General features: G+C 39.4%; 1 protein-coding gene across 5 annotated transcripts; it reads left to right on the top strand.

The window, feature by feature from the left end:
- Positions 1-250: 250 nt before the first annotated feature.
- Positions 251-18,134, top strand: LOC104255273 (cyclin-dependent kinase 11B). Of its 5 annotated transcripts, XM_059829902.1 has the most exons (22): positions 251-278; positions 862-991; positions 1,670-1,785; positions 2,327-2,451; positions 3,048-3,186; positions 3,296-3,304; positions 3,374-3,385; positions 3,773-3,903; positions 5,094-5,216; positions 6,391-6,486; positions 6,598-6,726; positions 7,559-7,624; positions 8,234-8,409; positions 9,148-9,238; positions 10,891-11,012; positions 11,354-11,459; positions 12,081-12,202; positions 13,183-13,290; positions 14,299-14,415; positions 14,699-14,847; positions 16,378-16,567; positions 17,611-18,134. In XM_059829902.1, exons 2-22 carry the CDS (start codon positions 881-883, stop codon positions 17,701-17,703), a joined length of 2,331 nt encoding a protein of 776 aa, XP_059685885.1. In that variant the 5' UTR covers positions 251-278; positions 862-880; the 3' UTR covers positions 17,704-18,134. The 5 variants fall into 5 exon arrangements, with proteins under 5 accessions (XP_059685885.1, XP_059685884.1, XP_059685883.1 ...); XM_059829901.1 differs by lacking the exons at positions 3,296-3,304; positions 3,374-3,385 and having other exon boundaries at positions 8,240-8,409; XM_059829900.1 differs by lacking the exons at positions 3,296-3,304; positions 3,374-3,385.
- Positions 18,135-21,482: the final 3,348 nt, after the last annotated feature.

The raw sequence follows: 21,482 nt of genomic DNA, 5'->3' as shown, positions 1-21,482 counted from the left end.
GGAGTAGGCAGGGCCTGGCCCCTAATTAACTAATTATCCTCCTGCCGGCCCCAAGGCTGATGCCTCGTAGGAGACAGACGCTTTGACAATTCATCAGCGCGTTTCGGCCCTCTCCCCGCCGGACCGGAGCAGCGCCCGCCGCCCCCGGCCCTTCCCGGGGCCCTCCCTCCGCGCGCCTGCGCCAGCGCGCGTGCGCGGCACGTCATCAGCCTGCTCCGGCGGGCGGAAGTGGCGTCTGTGCCCCGCGCGGCTCGTCCCAGTCTCCGGTAGCGGCGGCGGTGAGTGGGCCCGGCTCCAACGGGGGGCGGCGGGCGGGGGCCCGGCCGGTCCCTGCGCCGCACCGGTGTCGTCCCGGCCGCGGCGCGGGGCTGAACGGGAGGTGGGGCCCGAGGTGAAACCGCTCTCTGAGGCGAAGACGGGCGTTGGGGGCCGCGCCGGGTGCGAGCCGCGAGGCTGCCTTCTGCCCCCACGGCCGCTGGTCCGGGCGGGCTCCGGCCCTGGGGTGTGCTCCTGGACGGGGCTCAGCTGGGTCTGTCGGCCGGGAGCGAGCGGTGGCGGGGCAGGAGGCCGCGATCGGCGGGTGCGTGCAGCCGCCTCGGCGTCGTCCTCAGCGGTGAGCCGCCAGGCCGCGGTGGCCGGCGGTGTTTGCCTTTCACTCGAACAGGTCCCCCAGTTCGTAGCAAGGACTGTGTGTGCTTCTGGGTTTAAAACGGGCTTTTCTGCTTCAGCATGTCGAGTCCAACTTGGCTTTACTTGAAGATGGTGTATTAAGTGTCTGCATGTAAAAAGTCAGCATAAAATAGACATAGCTGTGTTGGACTGTGTGGTTTGTGTAGGTTTCATTAATGTGTTCTTTTTCAGAGGTTTTTTTTAAACTCAAATGGGTGATGAAAAGGATTCTTGGAAAGTGAAAACCTTAGATGAAATTCTTCAGGAAAAAAAACGAAGGAAGGAGCAAGAAGAGAAGGCAGAGATAAAACGTATGAAAAATGTAAGCTACCCTTTGTTATACAAGCATTTCTAATGAAACCTGAGGAGCTTCAGTGCCTGTATCCTCATTTTGTGATGAGAACAAGGCTTCTTGCCCTCTCCGCGGAATTCCTCTGTGCTCTTATGCCTGTCTCGTGTGATCTCTAATGCCAAAGCTTGACAAAAATACGATGCTGTGCTAAGATCTCATTGGTCTCACGTTGTGTACTGTGCTTTGCTTCATAGCTGTTGGTTGGAAAAGGTAAAGAAGTTGATGTGATTAACTGGACGTTGCGGTTCAGGGAAAAACCTTGCAAAGATTTTTATAGAAGAATGGGTTTAAATAATTTTTCTGGAATAATTTTTATGTTACTATTTGTTTTTATACAATTATGGACAAAATAACATTCTTTTGGAAAAAACCCATAATACTTAATGCAGTCCTCCTTAATCATTGCTTAATTTTGTCTAATTATATGGAATTTACGGATGTTCAGTTATAATTGCAATCAAACTGCATGTGGCTGCTTACAACTATGAAATCTGTGCTTCATAAGTTAATATACTTTACTGGTGTGACCAGCTAAGGATGACTTTTGAGCCAGGAATGGAAGAGTTGAGCATTATTTAAATTTCCTCATTTTGTGACATAAAAATTAATTGCATTTTTGTTTTGCCCTTTCTCACGTTTCTGTCACAGTCAGATGATAGGGATTCAAAGCGGGATTCTCTTGAAGAGGGGGAGTTGAGAGATCATCGCATGGAAATAACAATCAGAAATTCACCTTACAGGAGGGAAGACTCTATGGAAGACAGGTAAGAATAAGAGAATATCCTTGTTATCTTAGGAAGAGTTGCTGAAATTAACCTTAGAAGTACTGAGAAGAGGGTTTAAAAATATCTGAAGGGCAAAAGTTTAACAACTTTAGCATGCAGATGTGCCATCTTGCCTCCTGTTCGTAGAACGTGCCAGGGTATCATTTTGAAGTACTGATTAAGGCATAGCAGAGTATTGCAGTCCAATTTTGGCCACTACCTAGTAATAAATATTTCACTCAAGACGCAGTTAAAGCAGGCCTGCTAAATTCTCTTCAGTGCTTAATTAATCCTCAGTTTGCTTCTGTATTAAAAGTGCGCATTCAATAATAGCTTGACTTCTCATCTATGTGACTACGATTTTCTGTAAGGCACTATTAATGTCATGGTTCAGGGGTATTATGGAAATGAACTTTAATATGAATTAATAAAAAAGGAAAAAATGCATTATTTTCAAAATGGAGAAAAGAGGAAATAACATGCAGTCTGTTTGACAGTACATGTAATCTTCTTGAGTTTATTAATTTGTCTTTTACTTTAGAGGAGAAGAAGATGATTCCTTGGCTATAAAACCACCACAGCAAATGTCACGGAAAGAAAAAACCCATCACAGAAAAGATGAGAAGAGGAAAGAGAAACGTAGACATCGTAGTCATTCAGCAGAAGGTTGTTATTCCTACATTTGGATAACATTTCTGGTAGTTTCCAAGGTGAAGCCGAACAGGCTCAATGTAGAAAGTAAATAACAATAACTACAAACTAAAGAAGACATGTTAGGTGGATAAGACAAAGGAATTGAAACTTGTATTATTTCTTTGGTTATGTTTAATGCACTGATGGGAATGACAGGGGTATATATGTGTTCGAGAGGACAGTAATCACTTTGGGACAGGGACATAGAGTCTACTTTTACTCTTTGAAGTGTGTTAAGCTTCTTTCTGGCTTCACTGAGTGATGAGTGGGCTGAGCTGTGATCTTTGTACCTGACTATAAAGGAAAAAATACCCTTTCTAGAAACATTCATGTTGTTTTCCTGTTACTAACAGCCTTTTTCTGTTTTTAATGCAAGCATTTGTGCAAGATCTTGTAATCTTTTAACTTTCCAACACCCTTTTCAGATCAGGATTTTTCCATTAAGAAAATAACAGAGAACATGAAAATAGGTTACCAGAAGTTTCATCCTTTCTAGTTTTGCCTTTTAAAAATAGGAGCACTAAATATTTTGAATAGTAACACTCCAAAATTCATTTTTGTTTGTTTAGGGAAACATGCCAGAGTGAAAGAGAAAGAACGGGAACATGAGCGTAGGAAGAGACATAGAGAAGAGCAGGATAAAGCCCGTCGTGAATGGGAAAGACAGAAACGGAGAGAAATGGCAAGGGAGCATTCCAGGAGGGAGAGGTACATCCATCCCTCCCTCCCCTGTGACAAACCAACAAAGAGATGAACAGCTTCCTCCTCTAAATCTGTCTCTAACCTTTCATTGTTTCATTGACAAAAAAATTCAGAGCAGAAACTTGTAAGGTCTGCTGCCAGTCCCATGTTCCTGTGACTGTGTTGTCTAATGAAAATGTATTTTTGACTGCAGTTACCTTTGTAAGTGACTTGATTACAACAGATACTTCTAGGTGAATTCATTGCCAGTGTTTTACTATAATGAAAAAAGAAGTGCAAACCAGTTTTGCATAGTATCAGGGGATTTATTAACTGAACTTGCTTAATTTCTGTTTAAATCTGATAAGGGTGCAGAAGCTCATGTGTTTGAGAGCACATGGTCTTTGTCTTTGAAACATTGTTTGTAAAGGATCAGCTGAAAAGCCACATCTGTTTTTGACTGATATGCAATCAGTGGTATTGTTGCTAATGAAATTGAGTGGCCCTGTAGTTTATTACAGAAAAATAGTTTTCCTTTATTTCATAAAGTGAAATAGAACTCACTACTAATTTGTAGTGAACTGCAATGTAACAAAAAAAAATTCTTTTCTAGAGATCGTCTGGAGCAACTTGAGCGAGAACGAGAGAGAAAAATCAGAGAGCAGCAAAAAGAACAAAGAGAGCAAAAAGAACGAGAAAGGCGAGCTGAAGAAAGACGTAAGGAACGGGAAGCCAGAAGAGAAGGTAACTACCCCCGTATAAATGTTGTTTGGGCTTACTATCTGCTGATACAGTGGTAGAATGGAGGTACAGAAAGCTTTTTTACTTACATCAATGCCAGAATTAAAAAAAAAAAAAAAGGGGGGGGGCATGGGGAGGCTTCTATATGGGAGGGGGATGGAATCTACTAAGTTCTACATGGGGAAATAAAACAATGTCATATGCCTTAAATATCAGGGCATATTGGTTAGTCAGTCTTTCTTTGCCTCTCTCTGTTAGTCTGGTTTCCTATAGAAACAAAATTTATGTAATTGACATTGTCTCTCTGCGTGTGTGTGTATCCGTCATGATCCCAGTCACTTCTGAACTCTTTGGCTGAGTCTAACCCAATTTGATAGAGATTGAAGTCTCAAAATTAAGTGTTTTAAGGATTTGGGGAAGTAAATTGCAAAGGGAGGGAGAGAGATCATGTAAGTACTCCAACCATGAAAAAGGCTGTAGTGGGAGTCAAGTGAGGAAGATCTGATAACTGAGCAATTTAAATTAACTTTTACACATGAACCCTCACTTTGCACAGCATATCAGATACTTGCAATCTAAGTTCAGATCATTTGTGGTTGAAGGATCTCTGTTTGTCCCAGCTTTCAGAGGTAAAAATGGGAGCCCGTTCCTGTGATCAAGTGACAAAGGTTGTTCAAGAGTCGCAGAAGAAGCCATATTTATTGCTATTCTTTCTAGTTCAGCTCATAGCAAACAGCTTCTTTTTGTGCTTGGTATTTACACTGGTACTGTTCAATCTATCTAGCCTTTCATTTTCATTTTTTTTATTGCTCTAAATGTTCTGTCAGCTCCTTCTAACCGTTAGCTGGTTTTATTCTTTTATGTATCTTCCTGGTCCGTCCACTTCTCTCTCTGGCATTAATGCCTTAGTTTCAGGGCATTTACTGTGTAGTATATAAGGCACCTTGCTTCTGTTTCCTAAGTGTGGCAGCACCTTTCTCTAAGTAGTACAAATCCGTATTTTGTTGTGCATGAGGTAAATCATAGTCCTTTATTCTCCTAGATATAGTTAGGTTCTACTTCCACTCCTTCCCGCTACCCTTTAGTTTGTAAGGAAAAATGAAAAGTATGCAAAGTAGGTGGTTGTGGCAGACAGAAGCATTCTAATTAGGGCAGGGAGATGTAACAATTTCTTCCGGTTTTGTTTTTGCTAGTTTCTGCACACCATAGAACAGTGAGGGAAGAATATGGAGACAAAGTAAAAATGAGACCCTGGAGTCGCAGCCCATTACGACAGCAAAGAGACAAGCTTGAGCAAGGAGATAGCAGGAAACCAGGTAGCATTTGCCACTTTATAATGTCTTTGCCTGGGGGCTAGGAGGAGCTGTTCTGGAGTAGTGTTTAATTTTTAGTAGTAAACGTATATCCCTGGTACTCTATTGACAGTATTGTCCACTTCAGCCATGGTGGCATAACTCTGGAATATTAATGCATATGTACATATGTACTGTTTTCTAAAGCCATGCTGGTTTTGTAGGTAATGGTGCAAGTGACAAATGAATCTTTCCTTTTTAGTAGTAGGAGTAGTAATTTTAAAAGGTTCCGAGTTACTTCATTCAGTGATGAAAGAAGCAGCTGACTGAATTTTTAAAATTTTGTAGTTTAATTCCCTTGCAGATTAAAAAGGGATTGATTATGCTAGCTCCAGTTGGATTTGTTGTTAGGAACTAAGCTACCTTAAAAAGTTACCTTACAGGGATCAATATAGTTTAAGCATCACTGATATTCTCATCTTGTAGAAGAAAATAAATGCTTAAGGCAGTGTTCTGGTTAGATGGTGAAATGTGTTTTCTAAGCCAGAAAATGGTCCTTCCCATGCCTAGAAGGTCCTAACTGTGAGCAGAGAACTTGCACAATTGACATAAAAGCATCTTTGGGTAAAGAAGAAATGCTCTGTGTCTGCTTTGTTAATGTGTGTAGCTGTAAAAATAAGTGTAACTATTTCAAGTAAGCTGACTGCAGAATATAATCAGCTGAAATTCCAGGTGGAGGCAGGCAGTAAGTCCTTTGAAGCTACTGTCTAATCGATCAACAGTTATTCGCACGTGCTATTTCGTGGTGGTCCAGAGGGACTGCATTAGAATAGTAAGCACTGATAGTAAGCACTGTATGTACACACATTAGTGAGACTGTGTTGTGGTGATACTTGTTACCATGTTATTACTTTTTTATTTTATAATTACACTTGGAGGGGCTTGGGCGTATGTCATATTTAAAAAACAAAAGGTCAATATTCCACATTTTTGGCTGTTGATCCTGCGCCACTGCAATTCAGAAAAGCTGTTTGTCTTTTGAGCAGAGTGTGAATAGTGTTCTGTATTTCCAATACAGAACGTTCAGCACCCATTTAATGGCCAGAGAAAGTAAAGCAGTTACTGGAGTATTCAGAGTCTTGTAAGTAGAAGTGACAGTCAGTCAGCACCCTGTTTTTAACTTTTATGGTCTCAACAGTAAAAGAAGAGAAACCAGAAGAGAGAGATCCTCTTTCAGACTTGCAAGACATCAGTGACAGTGAGAGAAAAACCAGCTCAGCAGAGTCTTCATCAGGTGATTAAATGCAATTTAGTAGATGTAATTAATTGTACAGTTGTCTGTTGAGGAAACACTGTTGTTAGAGTGTGTGCCTACTTAGTTATGTGTTTGATTATTCCTGAACAGAATCTGGATCAGGCTCAGAAGAAGAGGAGGAAGAGTCTAGCAGTGAAGGTTCTGAGGAAGAGGGAGAGGAAGAGGAGGAGGAGGAAGAGACGGGAAGCAATTCTGAGGAAGTGTCTGAGCAGTCAGCTGGTGAGTAAGATAAAGCAGGTCCTAGAATCGTGTGTTGTGATTCTTTGTTTGTCATTCTGTATTGTTTTATTTGAACATTTTCCTTTTCTCTTAGTCTAGGATAGGCTGAGACCTCACAGGTCAAGATAACTAAAAAGAAAAAAAACAAGTACAAGTCATATTCTATCCTTTTATATAGAGGTAATACCAATTATTCGTCTAAGAAGCCAGATTCGAAAACTGAAAGACGTTTTTGTCTTCCTGAATGGTGTAAGGCTAACAGTTCAAGTAATTTTGTAACAACGTAATAACGTAACAAATGTGCTGTAGAGAACAATTCTGCACTTATTTGGGGGGGTGGTGAAATACAAATGTCTCTGTCATTTTTAATTATTTTCAGTTGCAAATTTCGGATCCTTTTTTCATGCCAGTACAAATAAATGAACATAATAAAAAACGGTTTAGTAAAAAAGTCTACTTACAGCCATTCTTGTCATTAATTAGTAAAGAGAAGGCACGAAAGCATGCTCTGATGGCTGAGTATTTTTCTTTGAAATCAATTACAGTTAGTAAGCAAATATTCATAAGTTTCCTGACTTAATTTATTCACCTGCCCCCATCCCCAAATTCCCAGATAATTGGTATGCATTGTAGTCCCTGTTGGAAGCTGAAAGGTGCAGTTCTGTTGAGTTGGGGGAAGCATTTGCTTTCCAAGTGAAACAGAAGTATGAGGTCACCAACCAGATAGTGAAGAAGGCCTGGCGGGTTAGAAAAGCGTTTCAATAGTGATCTGCCTTACAAGGAACTACAGAAGTGTTGCATTTATTCAGTTGCACTTGATTCTGTTTTGCAGAAGAGGTGAGCGAGGAAGAAATGAGTGACGAGGAGGAACGGGAGAATGGAAACCACATCCCAGTTGGTACAATGCAAATACTGAATATTTAAAGAAGTGTTTGGCTGAATTATTGCAGCCAAATAAATCTATTTCTACAAATATTTAAAAATATTTTAAATTTATTTCTTCTTGCAGTTTTGCCATCATTCTAAAGCATCGTATAGTTGGCATTTTGGGGCCATTCTCATGTCAGAATCAGAAATTCCTTGAAATCTGTTCCAAGGTCTATGTTTAGAGGAAATCAGATCCTAGCTGAATCAGCTAATGTTTCCTTTTTCATTTTGGGTCTTTTGTGCTGTCCTCTCATCAAAAAAGCTCTGCAATCAGAATGAGATATACTGGGTCAGTTTTCTCTCCTTCTGTTAGCTTTAAGATTTATTTTTCTGACATGCTGTATTCAATGCTGGAAATTGGATGTGCATGACTGTAAACGAGTTCTTGAAAGCATCATCTCTGCAAAGAGGAGAAATTAGGCTTCTCGTTGATTTTTATTGTTACAGAACTTAAGTTGCAGAAGTTGCACACCTATCTCATGTATAGTGATTCGGTGTTTCGCTACCCTTATTTGTCTAAAGCTGAACTTTATTGTTCCAGACGGCTCCCTCTTTCCAAGACTGATTCTGACTTTTAAAGTTACAGAGTCGAGGTTTGACCGAGATTCAGCAGGAAGCGAAGTAGAAGAGGAGGAAGTAGGGGAGGGTAGCCCTCATTCCAACGCAATGACCGAAGGAGACTATATTCCCGACTCACCAGCTTCCTCCCCCATTGAACTGAAACAAGAGCTTCCTAAGTATCTTCCTGCACTTCAGGTAGAGGATCACTTAAAAGATGCTTGAGAATGTCATAGGCAAATGGATTTCCCTAGCCACTTTCTTAACATCATAAACACATATTTGTGCGTGAGATAGTTTATGGGCAGAATATGCCTTGCTGACTCAACATCACGAATTACACGTTTCTGTGTGAAATACTGCTGTGGTTTTTTGACAAGGAAAACATGTGCATGGAGCAAAAATGAGATGGCTCTTTTAGATACAGCAAAGAATGTAATAATACGTTTGATACTTTGATATCTTGGTATTGCTATCTGAAAATAGATACTTGTGAGAGAAGAGTTCCATTAATGTGAATAGAAACTGATGGGTCGTTATTCTTTTTGTAGCCAACAGCAAAGTGTAAAAATACGAAGAGAAAGCATATTTTTTTATTAATTGCACTATGTGAAAGTTATCAGTCTTAGGTGCTGAGTTGCCACCTTTGCCATTGTGGCAGAAATTTCAGTTTATTCTGTGCAAAAGTGAATGAATTAATGAAATAATTTAGTTAATGTACTAAAACACAGACGCTGTCAGGATTCCTTTAGAGATTCAAGTAAAAATAAACCCCAAAGATACCTTTCTCACATGGCGTAGCCATATTGTTGAATTCTCTTGGTAAATTTTAACTATTCCTGTGAAGTTGCGGAAGTTTATCTTACATCTTCTTAAAAAAACCAAGCAAAACCCTCCCCCAGATGCTGGAGGAGTAAACGTTGTCTGTTTTTACAGGGATGTCGTAGCGTGGAGGAATTTCAGTGTTTGAACAGAATTGAAGAAGGAACATACGGTGTAGTGTACAGAGCAAAAGACAAGAAGACTGGTTAGTATAAGTGGTCTCCAGTTATTATCTTCATGGTATTTAGGGCTGCAGTTGTATGCAAATTACGGTTCTGCGTTTTTCATTGATGAACAAAACCCGTCTAAAATACTTTCTTCTTTATCAAGAGTAATTTATGCTTTTTAATAGGATGTGGACTTTGACATAAGGGCTTCACTTGCAGCTCTTTGAGTTCAGAAGTAATCTCTGCATTAGCAAGGATGGTGTAGAACAATTAACACAATTTCAGTTTCTGGCTCGAAAGGCAGTTCTTTCTGGCTTGAGATCTGCTGTAGTTACCGGGTTGGAAGTTTTCAAAATTTGATGTAAGCGTTCCACCAGGCGTCACTGTAAGTACAGCTACCCATCAGAGAATTCATAAAGCGGCGGTTGGTGTCCAGTGAGTATCTACTGCAGTATTTTGTTGTAGAAAGAAATTTCAGTCTTTTTAAGCTCCCTTTCAAAAAACCACTTCTTGGGTATACAAGTGGATTTATATTTTTAAAACTCAAACTCTTTACTTACCTGGTTTGTAATGGCAAGCGTCTTGAAGAAATTATTGCATTTCCTATGAATGGGGCAAGAGCCAACCATCAGGTCATTTGTATGTTCCTCTTCCATGGTGATTCCTCAAGTGAAAGAAACATTTGCTTTGACAGTTTAACAAAAATAGTGGTATTAGTGCAGCACTTCTTTTTTTCCTGGAAAAAGATAATGCACACCAAGATACGGTCTGTTCTTCTGGCTCTGGCCTTGGTTTCCCTGTAGTACTGCCATCACTAGTGATACGTTACTTTTTAGCAAGCTGGTCATTTTCAAGGGGAACTGTAGCACAGTAAATTAAGTATCTGCAGTTTTAAATAGAGTTGGCAGATGGTGAAGAGAGCTTGTGAAAAGCACTATGTTCCAAAGCAGACCTAGACCGAAATTAGGGTTATTCTCAGGTTCCAACTGACAAGCTGTGATTTTGTTGACAGGTCTAAATTCTGGATGTCTTGGTTCCTCTGTTTATTTTAGAATAATATGACCATTTGATCTCCTTTGGGGAGTGGAAGTATACAGCTGGCATCGTGGTTTCTCTGAGTTCACTTGTTTACTGGACAACTACCATGAGCTTGTTTTTCTTTTCCTTCTCTGTCTTGAGGCCCGCTCCAAGACTGACATAACGATTATTCTCCACAGTATCATGCAAAAACCAGATGTATTTAAATAATTCACTTCAGTAATGTTTTGAGTAGCACCTTAGTTTCAAGTTGGGTCTTTAAACAGAGGTAAACTACATTTGAGGCATTTCTGTCTGCTGTCTTATCTTCCTAACTATGGTGAGGGGTTTAGAGTTAAATATACTTTTGCTTTAGTTTCTTTCCAGGTGAGTTATATTGGCATACACTAAAATCCATGATGCAGCTTTTGGATTGTTGTTTTGGATTTTATTCTTTAAACTTGGCAATCTTTTGTTGTTGGTGATGGGTTTTTTTGTTTTTACTTTGCTAACGTGGGACTGACTGCTTCTTGGTTCAACAGAATGTCTCAAGTAACGGTTTTCATTCAAATAAATTAAATTAGTGACAGAGAACTGGGGGGAACCTCTTAACATGTATTTTATTAGCTATGTGATGGGAAGTCTGCAGTTAATAACTCTGTTTTCTTTGCAGATGAAATTGTGGCTCTGAAGCGACTGAAAATGGAAAAGGAAAAGGAAGGCTTTCCCATTACTTCTCTGAGAGAAATAAATACTATTCTGAAAGCACAACATCTAAATATTGTCACTGTCAGAGTAAGGCCACAATCTTCTATTTCAAAAGTATTTTTGTTCTTGAAATACTGCCTCTTGGCTTTTAAAATGCATTATAAAAATGTTAGCATTCATAGCAGAGCTTGTTTCTGTAAACAGTTGTATGCTGCCCATAAAACTATACAGGCATTACTTGTCTCTACGTAATCTGATGTTTTGCAAAAATGAGCTGGTTTTGTTTTTTCATCAAAAAATATATGTTCTATGGATTTTACCTATGGCAGGCTCCATTTATCCTCTTGCCAGTAAATTTCTAAAATTCGTTTTTTTCATGCTTTTTAAATACTGTGTGCTTGTTTTGATCATTTGTTTCTGTGTTTTAGGAAATCGTTGTAGGTAGTAATATGGATAAAATCTATATTGTAATGAACTATGTAGAACACGATCTCAAGAGTCTGATGGAAACAATGAAGCAACCATTTCTACCAGGTACTGTTTGCCATAGTCTCCTGTAATTCTCAAAACTGGAAAACTGGCCAACACAAATCTCAGTGTCTTTGGGCTGTACTGGCATCAGAGAACTAGCTTTGTATGGTGACGTGTATTGCCTTGGAATGTCCCATGAGTGTTCTTTGGAACAGAGACTTCATTGCTTTTTCTTTGTTCAGTCTGATTTTACTGATACAAGTTAAGATAGGATCATAGGCTGGGAGTGCTGATATTCATAGTGCTATTTGGCTGATGAATCCAGTTTGCATGCTTAGGGTGAAGTGGAGGTTCAGATGTGAAACTGAGGGAGTTTCCCCTGTGCTAAACTGGAAAAGGACACTGGGTTTTAATTTTGGCTGCTTCCACTGTTTTTGAGAGGCATTAATTTCTGAGCATTATTTGGATGCATTCCAGCTATCCAAGTTAATCTTGCGTTATTGGCAGCTCTTTGGATATAACTGCTCTTGTTCTGTGACATATTTTTATGGTGCAGTCTATACTATGCTTTTAACTTGACATCCCTTTCTTCCCCCTACCCCCTTCCCTGTTCTCCAAACAAAAAAAATTAAAGATAGATTTTTTTTCTCTTAAATGTATTTGGCTTCCTCTTTGTCATTTCAGGTGAAGTGAAAACCTTGATGATTCAGTTACTGCGAGGAGTCAAACATCTTCATGACAACTGGATACTTCACCGAGACTTGAAAACTTCCAACCTGTTGCTCAGTCATTCAGGCATTTTAAAAGTAAGAATTACATAAAATATACCACACTTATGAAAAAGCTTGTATTGCAGAATTGCACTGTGTTATAGCTACGTCAAGAGCTGGATAGAATGTTTTGCGTTACACGAGGTGTGGCTTGTAAAACACACAGTTGCGAAAGAGTGGACTTTACTATTAAAGAGACTGCGTTGCCACAACCGTAAGATTTATGCTAGGATGTGACTAATAAGCATGGTCTAGTGAATACTGAATTCTTTATAGTGTGATTCGAACTCTGAACAGTGTTCTCTTCCTGGTGATGCAGCATACTAAATGTGTGACAGTGTCATTTACTTTTTCTATATCGGCATCACAGTGTTTGAACTGGGATTGCTCTTTCAACTTGAGAGATTGTCAGGCTTAATAAAGAATATAAAGCACTGTAGCAGTGCTGAACTGTAGTTACTTGTGAAGATGAAGATTCTCTTTACAAAGAAAAAGTCTTTAAAAAAAGTTGCATGCTTTAAAAATCTATCTGTTCTTTCACTGGCTTCTTACAAAAATCTAAGAGAAGAGCAGTACTAATAGGATCAGGACATAACATTTCAATTTTTACTTCTAAAGTTTAGATGCCAATTGTATATTGCCATTATTTATATCTTACAGCTGTTACTGTTGTTAAGCCTTTCCCTTTCTCAGGACAACTGGACTTTGAATTTTTTTCTTGCTTACAAAGTTGAAGTCAGCATCTATTGTTGTTTGGTTTTGTTTCCCCCTGCCATATAAGCTTTCTGTCAAGGTGATCAATAACAGGAGCTCTTACTTGGCCTCAGGAAGGGAAAAATGTTTTTTCCCTTCAGTGGAAAAAGACAAGGCAGGCTCATGAGAAACAGCGTATTCTGTGTGGCTATTTTTGAAGGCTGGAAGCCATGCAATAGCCAACATTGCCAACACACACTGGCACTGTCAGTAAATGGTATGGTCAATGGTGGAAATATTGCTGATATCCAATTTTCATTTAGGTTGGCGATTTTGGACTAGCTCGAGAATATGGGTCTCCACTGAAGCCTTACACGCCAGTGGTTGTGACGCTTTGGTACAGGGCTCCGGAGTTGTTGCTTGGAGCCAAGGTATGTTTCTCCTTGTTCCTCTGGCTGCTAGAGGAATGACTCTTCAGACTAACTTTATTTTATAATTTATGAACAAAGTGTGGGTATGCTTGATTCTTTATATTGACTTAGAGGTGGAAGTTCTAAATCTTCAGTATTACTTTTCTAACAACACAGCTAAAAAGGTTTCATCTTCCACAGACAGAAGGTGGGTGGGTGACAGATGGAGTTTTTCTCCTTTAGAATGCTGATGTGGTAGTGCTGCTGGACTTCTCGTGGATTGATGCAATCTGTCACTGTCATCTTAGGCAGCTGGGTTTTAATGTTTTTTAACTTCATCTAAAATTTCTGACATCTGAGAGCAGAACAAGGTACTGGCAACATTCTGGCGATGTTCCTTACTGATTACCTGTTTCATAACTGAAATGTGGATGAAATCAGTAGGGTTCTGTAGGACTTCAGTGAGAAGAACCATGCCAGAAAAAAGTACTGCACTACCACCAAAAAAAATGGGTGCAGAAGTGGAAGAAGTCCTAAGCTATCTTTCAAAGATGTTTTTGTAGTAGGAGAAATGGCTATGTTTAAGAGAAGAGGTGTACCATGGAGACCAGGTTTCGTGCCCATACCCAGAGACTGCTGTTGTGGCAGAATAAGGGCTAAGGATCTTGTGAAAGAGCATGCAAGTTAGAATGGTTTGCTAGTTGAGATGCTCTGTTTGTGAGTGAAAAAGAAAGGCCACATCATGGAGACTTTCATGTTTAATCCTGAAATATTTGTGTATATGGGTATTACTCATCTTGTAATTCACAGTTAATTTTAACTTTTTAAATAGAGTTGAGACTTGTGCCTTGGGTATTGGCATGATTGTATGTGTTCCTGTTCAGAGTGGCAGAATCTTTAAAAAAACAAACCAAACCCAAACAAATAAATAAAACCCCAAACCAAAACAACAACAACAAAAAAACCCCAAACAACTCAGTGAAAGTATCGTACTGATTTTGTAAGGTATAATATATTCTTTCTTTTCAGGAATATTCAACGGCGATAGACATGTGGTCAGTAGGGTGTATATTTGGAGAGCTGTTAACGCAGAAGCCACTGTTTCCAGGGAAGTCAGAAATTGACCAGATTAACAAAGTTTTTAAGGTAATGTTTTTAACAACTTTGCATTCTAACTGACTGCTTTTAGAGGCAGGTACATTAGAGTAGTAAGAAATTAAAACTGCTTGTTGCTCTTTGACATAGATTCAGCCTAATAAAAGGCTCATGACTCTGATGCTTGTTTTACAATGCTTGTAAAAGGCTAAGATCATGATTTGTGTTTTGTCGGTTTTCTCTGGACGCTTACCAGCTCCTATAGCTACATAAAGAATAAGCAGAAGGGTTGCACTCTAGAATGAGTTTATTAAGGAGATACTTTCATTTACAGGATCTGGGTACTCCAAGTGAAAAAATCTGGCCTGGTTACAATGAGCTGCCAGCAGTAAAGAAGATGACATTCACAGAATATCCCTATAACAATCTACGCAAGAGATTTGGAGCACTCCTCTCTGATCAGGGGTTTGATCTGATGAACAAGTAAGTGCTAGCTTCTAGGGTATCCTTGGGAAAATGTGTTCACGTGCTGTGATAGTGGTGGAAAATGACTTGTAGTGAAGCATGGTATTTCAGTGCTTTTAACCTTGTCAGAACATGCTGATGCATTTGAAGTTTGTCTGTGACATTCCTTGCAACAGCTTTATTCAGCGTACCATGCTGTTAACAGCTGTTAAACCTTAGTCCAAGATTATTCTTGCACACCTGTATCCTAGAAGAATAGAAAAATGTTTTAGTAGTAGTTTTAGCTCATTCATGTCACGTTTAATTATGTGGTGAAGTCACCTATCATGCAGTCTGCTGATGGATCTTGTTAAAACAATTAAATTACAGTTGAAAAAAGGGGAAAAAAGCAGTACATTCTAGAGATCCTATTAAAGAATTAGCAAAATGGCAATCTTGGTTTCTTCCTAGATTTTCAAAGTTCATGAGTTCTGTCACATCTGATGTTTTGGCAGTCCTTTTAACTAACTCTACTGGTGCTTTCTGATGGCATTCCAATTCATTTTTCTTTAAAAGGTTGACTGGCTTGACAGAGTATATTCCCTTTAATATTCCCTTTAAATTTCATTACATGAAGTAGTGGAAATGACTGAGTTTCAGATCTTACTTAGAACTTGTCTCTATTAAAAACACTTTTTTTTTAAATAGGGGGGATTTCCAGTCTTTCCCATTTTTAAGAATTATGCTGCTCCAGTTTTTTTTAAGGAATTGTGAATAATTTATTGGAAGTTAGATAAGCTTTCAGAAGGCCCAAGCACTACTTGTCGTAATAAAGATGGATATCACATCAGTGTCATCTACTTCTTAATTGCTTTGGTTACGACAGGGCTATGCCTTCATTATTTTGGGTAAGAATGACAACACTATAGTCTTTATGTAGGTCTGGAACTTGCAGAAAGACAGGAGTAAGTGCACATAGTCAGTGGAACTCATTATGTGTACAAATCTTGGATATATAAGCATTTACATAGTCAGAGCCAAATACTGGGATGAATAGTACAGTAAAACATGTTTCTGTATTGCAGAAGGTTTAAAATAATCAACTACAAGCTGTACAGTTAAGTTACACTGTATTACAATATTTTGTGGTGTATCAATATAATCTCAGTTATCTTCTCTAAAATGCAAAGCAGCGTTGTAAAATATTTTAACCGAACCACTCTGGATCCCTTTTGAGCTATATCTGACTACTCATAGGTTCTGAGGAGTCTCAGAATGATTTATACCTCTCTAAACAGATCCCTACAAAAGCCACTTTTGATACATAGTTTCAGCTGCAATTCCGTTAATTATAGGTTCATGTAGGAAGCATGCTTTTAAAATCAGCTAGCTATGTTAGTTCGCCCATAAGTCAGCAATCATACCCATCAATAGTATTCTTTGCTAAAAATCAGAACATTCTAAATCGCATTTCTGAAGAATTTATAATTTTGGGGCTAAAATTTGTCTTCTTTTTGTTCCTCTGTCTCTCTTCTTCCCTATTTCATTGTCTTCCTAAATTCTTCTCAGCTTTTTGACATACTACCCAGCCAGAAGAATTACTGCCGAAGATGGTTTGAAGCACGAGTATTTCCGAGAGACTCCCCTTCCTATTGACCCCTCCATGTTTCCCACCTGGCCAGCAAAAAGTGAACAACAAAGGGTAAAACGTGGCACTAGCCCACGACCACCTGAGGGAGGCCTTGGATATAGTCAACTGGTAAGCATATCAGATCGAGGCAACTGACACAGATTTCTGATGTCGTCGGACATGTCCAAATCCCGATTTTTTTGGAAAAGTTCATCTGGACTGCATTTTGTTAGCCTTCTGGGGTTTGGTATCCTGAGACTCACCTGTACTTGCATGAAAAAGACTCTATATCCAGCTTTCCCTCTGTTCCTTTTCAAAGGGCAGGTCCTATTACTGTTGTATTCACAGAATCATAATTTCAGTACATAATCTGAGAAAGAAACGACGCCTGGTTTTATCACAACGCAGAACAATTTTTCTTTCGAAAGCGTACATTGTTTTACACTTTCAACTAAGCTTTCAAAACTGCAAATTTATTTTTTAAAAATATCGCAAGCCTGGTAAGTTATGAATATCTTGTGGATAGAAACAGTCTCCTTTTTCCAGCATTTGGAGAATAATTCAAAAAAGGGCAAGGCTAGTGTTCTCCCTGTCTGTGGGGATTGTGCTGCCCATTTTGAAAAAAAGCTGGCTGAAAAAGATGCCCTTATAAGTATGGCGTGTTACAGTCTCAGGTGCCTTAATTATATCAACTTACTACTATTTCCATGTCTCAGCACAGATGAAATGGCACTGTACAGTTACTGTGCCCAATTTCACAGATGAAGTAGCCTAAAAATTTTTCAGCCTTGACTTTTGAGGGTATAAAAATTGACATGGAGGGTATACATAGTGTGTTTCATCAGATGCCAAGTAAGTGTAGTTTATGCTTATTTATACAGTGTTCACAAATTTTTTTCATCTTTCATATATGCAGTCAAAAGTAGGTACACAAACTAGGAATACACTTGAGATGCCTTTAGAAAAGATAACTTTTGAAATGGCCATGTTTAAAGATGATGAATAACACTCTGCATTGACCTTAGCTATGATGCCACTAAATCGAACATTTGTTTCTCATCTCCTAAAGATACTTTGATTTATTTTTGTTGTTGTTTAGATTTTTGTGGGGGAGAGGTTAATACATCTGCACAGACACTTACTGATAAATGAATTGTGATTGGTTTTCACAGGGTGATGATGATCTGAAAGACACAGGTTTTCATCTGACCACCACAAATCAAGGAGCATCGGCTGCAGGACCTGGTTTCAGCCTCAAGTTTTGAACTCAGCATGAAAGGGGAAAAAAAGAAAAAAAAGAGAACCTTTCATGTGAGTGGATTTCTGAGTGCCCCAGTTCTGTTCTTCACATCAGGGAGACTAGATGTTTTTCACAGGGAAAAAGTCAAATGTCATCACAGATTCAAAGGCTCTTGGCTGGGTGTGGAGTATAACTAACTGCTGCATTCCATTAAAGGACTGGAATTAACCTGAAAAGCCAAGGATCATTACAAAATTTGACAAAGGAAAACTTGAAGTACAATCCTGGAACAGTTTCTGGTTTATTTTTAGTTTTTTTCATTGGGTTTGTTTTCTTTTGGTTTTTTCCGTGTAAATTTGTAGAATTAAAATACATTTTTAATTGTTTAACAGTGTGAAGGATTTCATTTCTTCACATGCAGCAAACTGGGATGTTGGTGGCATTAAGTCTTCTAGAGTGGAAACTTATTCCCCCCGCTGCCCCCAAATCTGTGCTGACACCGCATCTTGTCAGCCTGGGCAAACAACTTTTTTTAATATTTTAAGTAAATTGTATGTGTCTGAATATAGTTAGGGCAAAAAAAGGTAACAGTTCTGAGGTTTCTTTCCTGTTGCATGCCTTGGAGAGAGCTAGGCTGGGTTGGGCTCGATACTCACTGACAGTATTTTTGGGTGCACTACTGAGCTGACACTGTTTGATGTGTTGTATACATGTATTTACAATGGCACTGGTGCAAAAGAAGTACTGTATTGTTTTATAAATCAAAAAGATTTAATAGGGAGACTTGAAACTTTATTTTCTGTAGAAAGTTCTTTTAAATAGGCCCTTTTTCCATAAAAAGAAGAGCTTAGCTTTTCTGATTGTATCATGCCATATTCCAGTCCTTTCTCATAAGATGAAAGACCAGAGGAATCATGTTGGAATAGCACAGCCTTCTGAGTGAGTCTCTAATTTATAATGGTATCATTCTCTTCTGGGAACAGGAAGATTTGGAAAATACTGGGGTATTCACGCAGTCGGAACTGGGCACCAGTCCAGTAAAAGGATTAACTTCAATTATAAATATTCCATCAATTTCAGTGTATTTTAAGAATTTTTCTGGGTAAAGGCCTTGGGATTGGAATTGGGATGTACTGACATTGTGGTAAATTTTGAAAACAGTAGTGGGGTTTTTTTTCTGTGGAAGAATGCAGGACTATTTTCTCTTTAGGCCTGATTGATTGCCTAGTACTGAAGGAGAAACAGTTCTATTACAAGTCTTGTAACAAATAGGCATGATTTTAGCAAGATTCCTCATAGGTGGAGATCAATAACCCATTGTAAAGCAGGGGTTTTTTGCTACGTCCCACAGAGTACAGGAAAGGAGAGCCATTTTGCCATGGCCTGTGCTAAGCTCTAAAGGACTGGAACAAGACTGTATTTTGTATTTCAAGCTGTGCTGTGCATCTTGCACTCCATGAAATTATTTCCTTCCTAGCTTCCTTGGCAGTGTTGTGGCCAGTGTGGGCATCACTGGAAGATCCATGTTCCTGACAAAAAGGATTATTCATCTAAGCTGGGATAGTTTTAGTAAAACAAAGAAAACCTAATACTGGATTGCAATGGAAAGTTAACATGGTTATGACAGTTACGTGTTAACTCCAGGGCTTTTTTGTAGAAGGGAAATACCAGCTCTCCTTGAGTAGTGCAGCATTGTTGGTCACTGTATCTCAGCTTTTAGTCTTAATTGTCTATTTTTGCATAGAGTACTTGCCTTTTATGATCCTGTGCTTAATTGTCCACGCAAAGACGCATTTTTAAGTTTCATACTAGGCTGTACTCTCAGCTAACTGTGATGGTAAAACTGAATCCTAAATCCTAAGCTTATTTATTCATGCAAAATAAATATGTGAGAAGTGACAGGGCGTAACAATACTGAAATGCTAACTGTGCTTTACCAGCTAAAATCTTGATATTTAACTTTGTAGACAGGTGCTTTGTGTACAGTTAGAAGACATTCTTTCCAACACGGGCTAGCAAATCTGGCACTTTGACATTGACAGGGAGTTGTTTGCTTTTAATCATACATAAGCTTTGCAAAGGCAAGTAAGGAGAGGGAAGAAAGTTAAGGTCTCTTTCACCAGGAACAGTATCATAGTATCCAAGTAGTTTGAAATTAGGTCTTTTTAAACAGCTGATGCCAGTGTGGAAAACTTGTGGAAACAGATCATTTAAAACAAAACAAGCTCCAATGCATGAGTGTGTGGTAGAATCACAGGATTGTTGTAGTTTAGGTACTTATTTCGTTCTTGGTTTATTTTTGTAAGTTCAAATTGTAATCTATGAGAAAGTAAGTTTTATTGCTTACCTTGAGGATATCACCAAATCTGTGAACTGTTTTCCATGCCAGCAAACCTGCATTTCAGCAAATGGAGGCTGTGTCATGTAGTGTGCCTGTGCAGGGGGAGGGGGAGAGCTTAATTTTTTTCTTGGCTTCTTTACAGAAAATCAAGTGGTTTGTTCCCCGAGTTTCTTGACGACTCTGTTGGGTGACCAGATAGCCTTGAACTTGCAGACAGAGCAGATCTGCATACTGGAGTGCTGTGCCGTGCCGTTCGTGTCACTGGCATGCCGGCCGAATGGCAGAGCTGGGTAGCGGCCTGGTATCTGTCTGGCTGAAGCTTGCACCTTGTTTCATTGGTTTCTTTTTCCACTGGCCTTCAGGTCAACATCCCGTGTCTGAAGGTGGCTAACTTACTTCTCACAGGATAGCTGTGGCAAAGCAGAGCCTTAGCTACCAGTGCTTACCCTGCCTCTGCCACCACTTTTGCCTGTGCATTCACTTACTCCCCAAACTCCAGCGTGGACACTGCCTGCCAGAAGCATCAAACAGTTGGAGAGCGCGACAGAGATAGCGGTAGGTTACTGCAATGTAAATAAACGGTATTCAGAGAAATTGTATGAAACTCGGTAATAATTATAAATTATATGTTTAAAAGACAGTGATTACACTGTAGTGATAAGTAAGTGAGGTGAAGGACTTTGGCTCTACCCAAAGATTAAGCCTCCTTGCAGCTGAAGTGTTGACATCCCCTTGTGATAGTGAAGACTACGATGATCAGTTCATTGTTCTTGTTTCTTTTCTCCAAATCCCAAAGACAGAGCTGCCTTGAGAAGAGATGCTCAGATCCGTAGGGTGCAGCTCTGGTCTGTTAAACGAAGATGTGCAGAGTTCGTGCTAAATGTCTGCCAGTAAAATTACAGTCATTGCAATTGTACCAGATAAACAGCAATGATTAGTTTCTTTCTTTTCCCTTGCACTTTTGCTGTCCTAGAACAGAGGAGAATTTTGCTGATAGAGCCTTTCTGCTCTAATACAGAGGTCTTCCTAGACTGCTGACCTCTGCCACAGTGCGTGAGATGCTTTGCAGTTTTGTTGGTGCTTTTAAGTAGAAAGAAAGTTGTGTCAAGAGGTTAAGAGGACAACTAAAAAAGGATGAACCTAAGCAAAGAGCAATCTAGGCTGCTTGAATAGCAGATGAGGATCTTGCTAAAGGTAATGACTGTCGGGGATTCCTAACTGTGCAAATGAATGTTCCACTGCTGTAGACACTTGAGTGCACTAGGCTTTGCCTACCAACACTAATGCTGTTTTCCTGTTGGGTGTGGCATATTTACCACATCGTTTGGGTGACTGGGGGAGGACGGTGATGGAAATTACCTCATCTCTGTTGAAGGAGTCAAGAGGCTTATTGATCAGACACCTAAAGGACAAGTTATGCGGAGCTGCTGCTGGAGGTAATTAGGATATTGGGATAAGTACAC

This window comes from Gavia stellata, chromosome 27 (genome assembly GCF_030936135.1).
Source record: "Gavia stellata isolate bGavSte3 chromosome 27, bGavSte3.hap2, whole genome shotgun sequence".
NCBI classification, from domain to species: Eukaryota; Metazoa; Chordata; class Aves; order Gaviiformes; family Gaviidae; genus Gavia; species Gavia stellata.
This window is presented reverse-complemented; position numbering and strand designations above follow the sequence as displayed.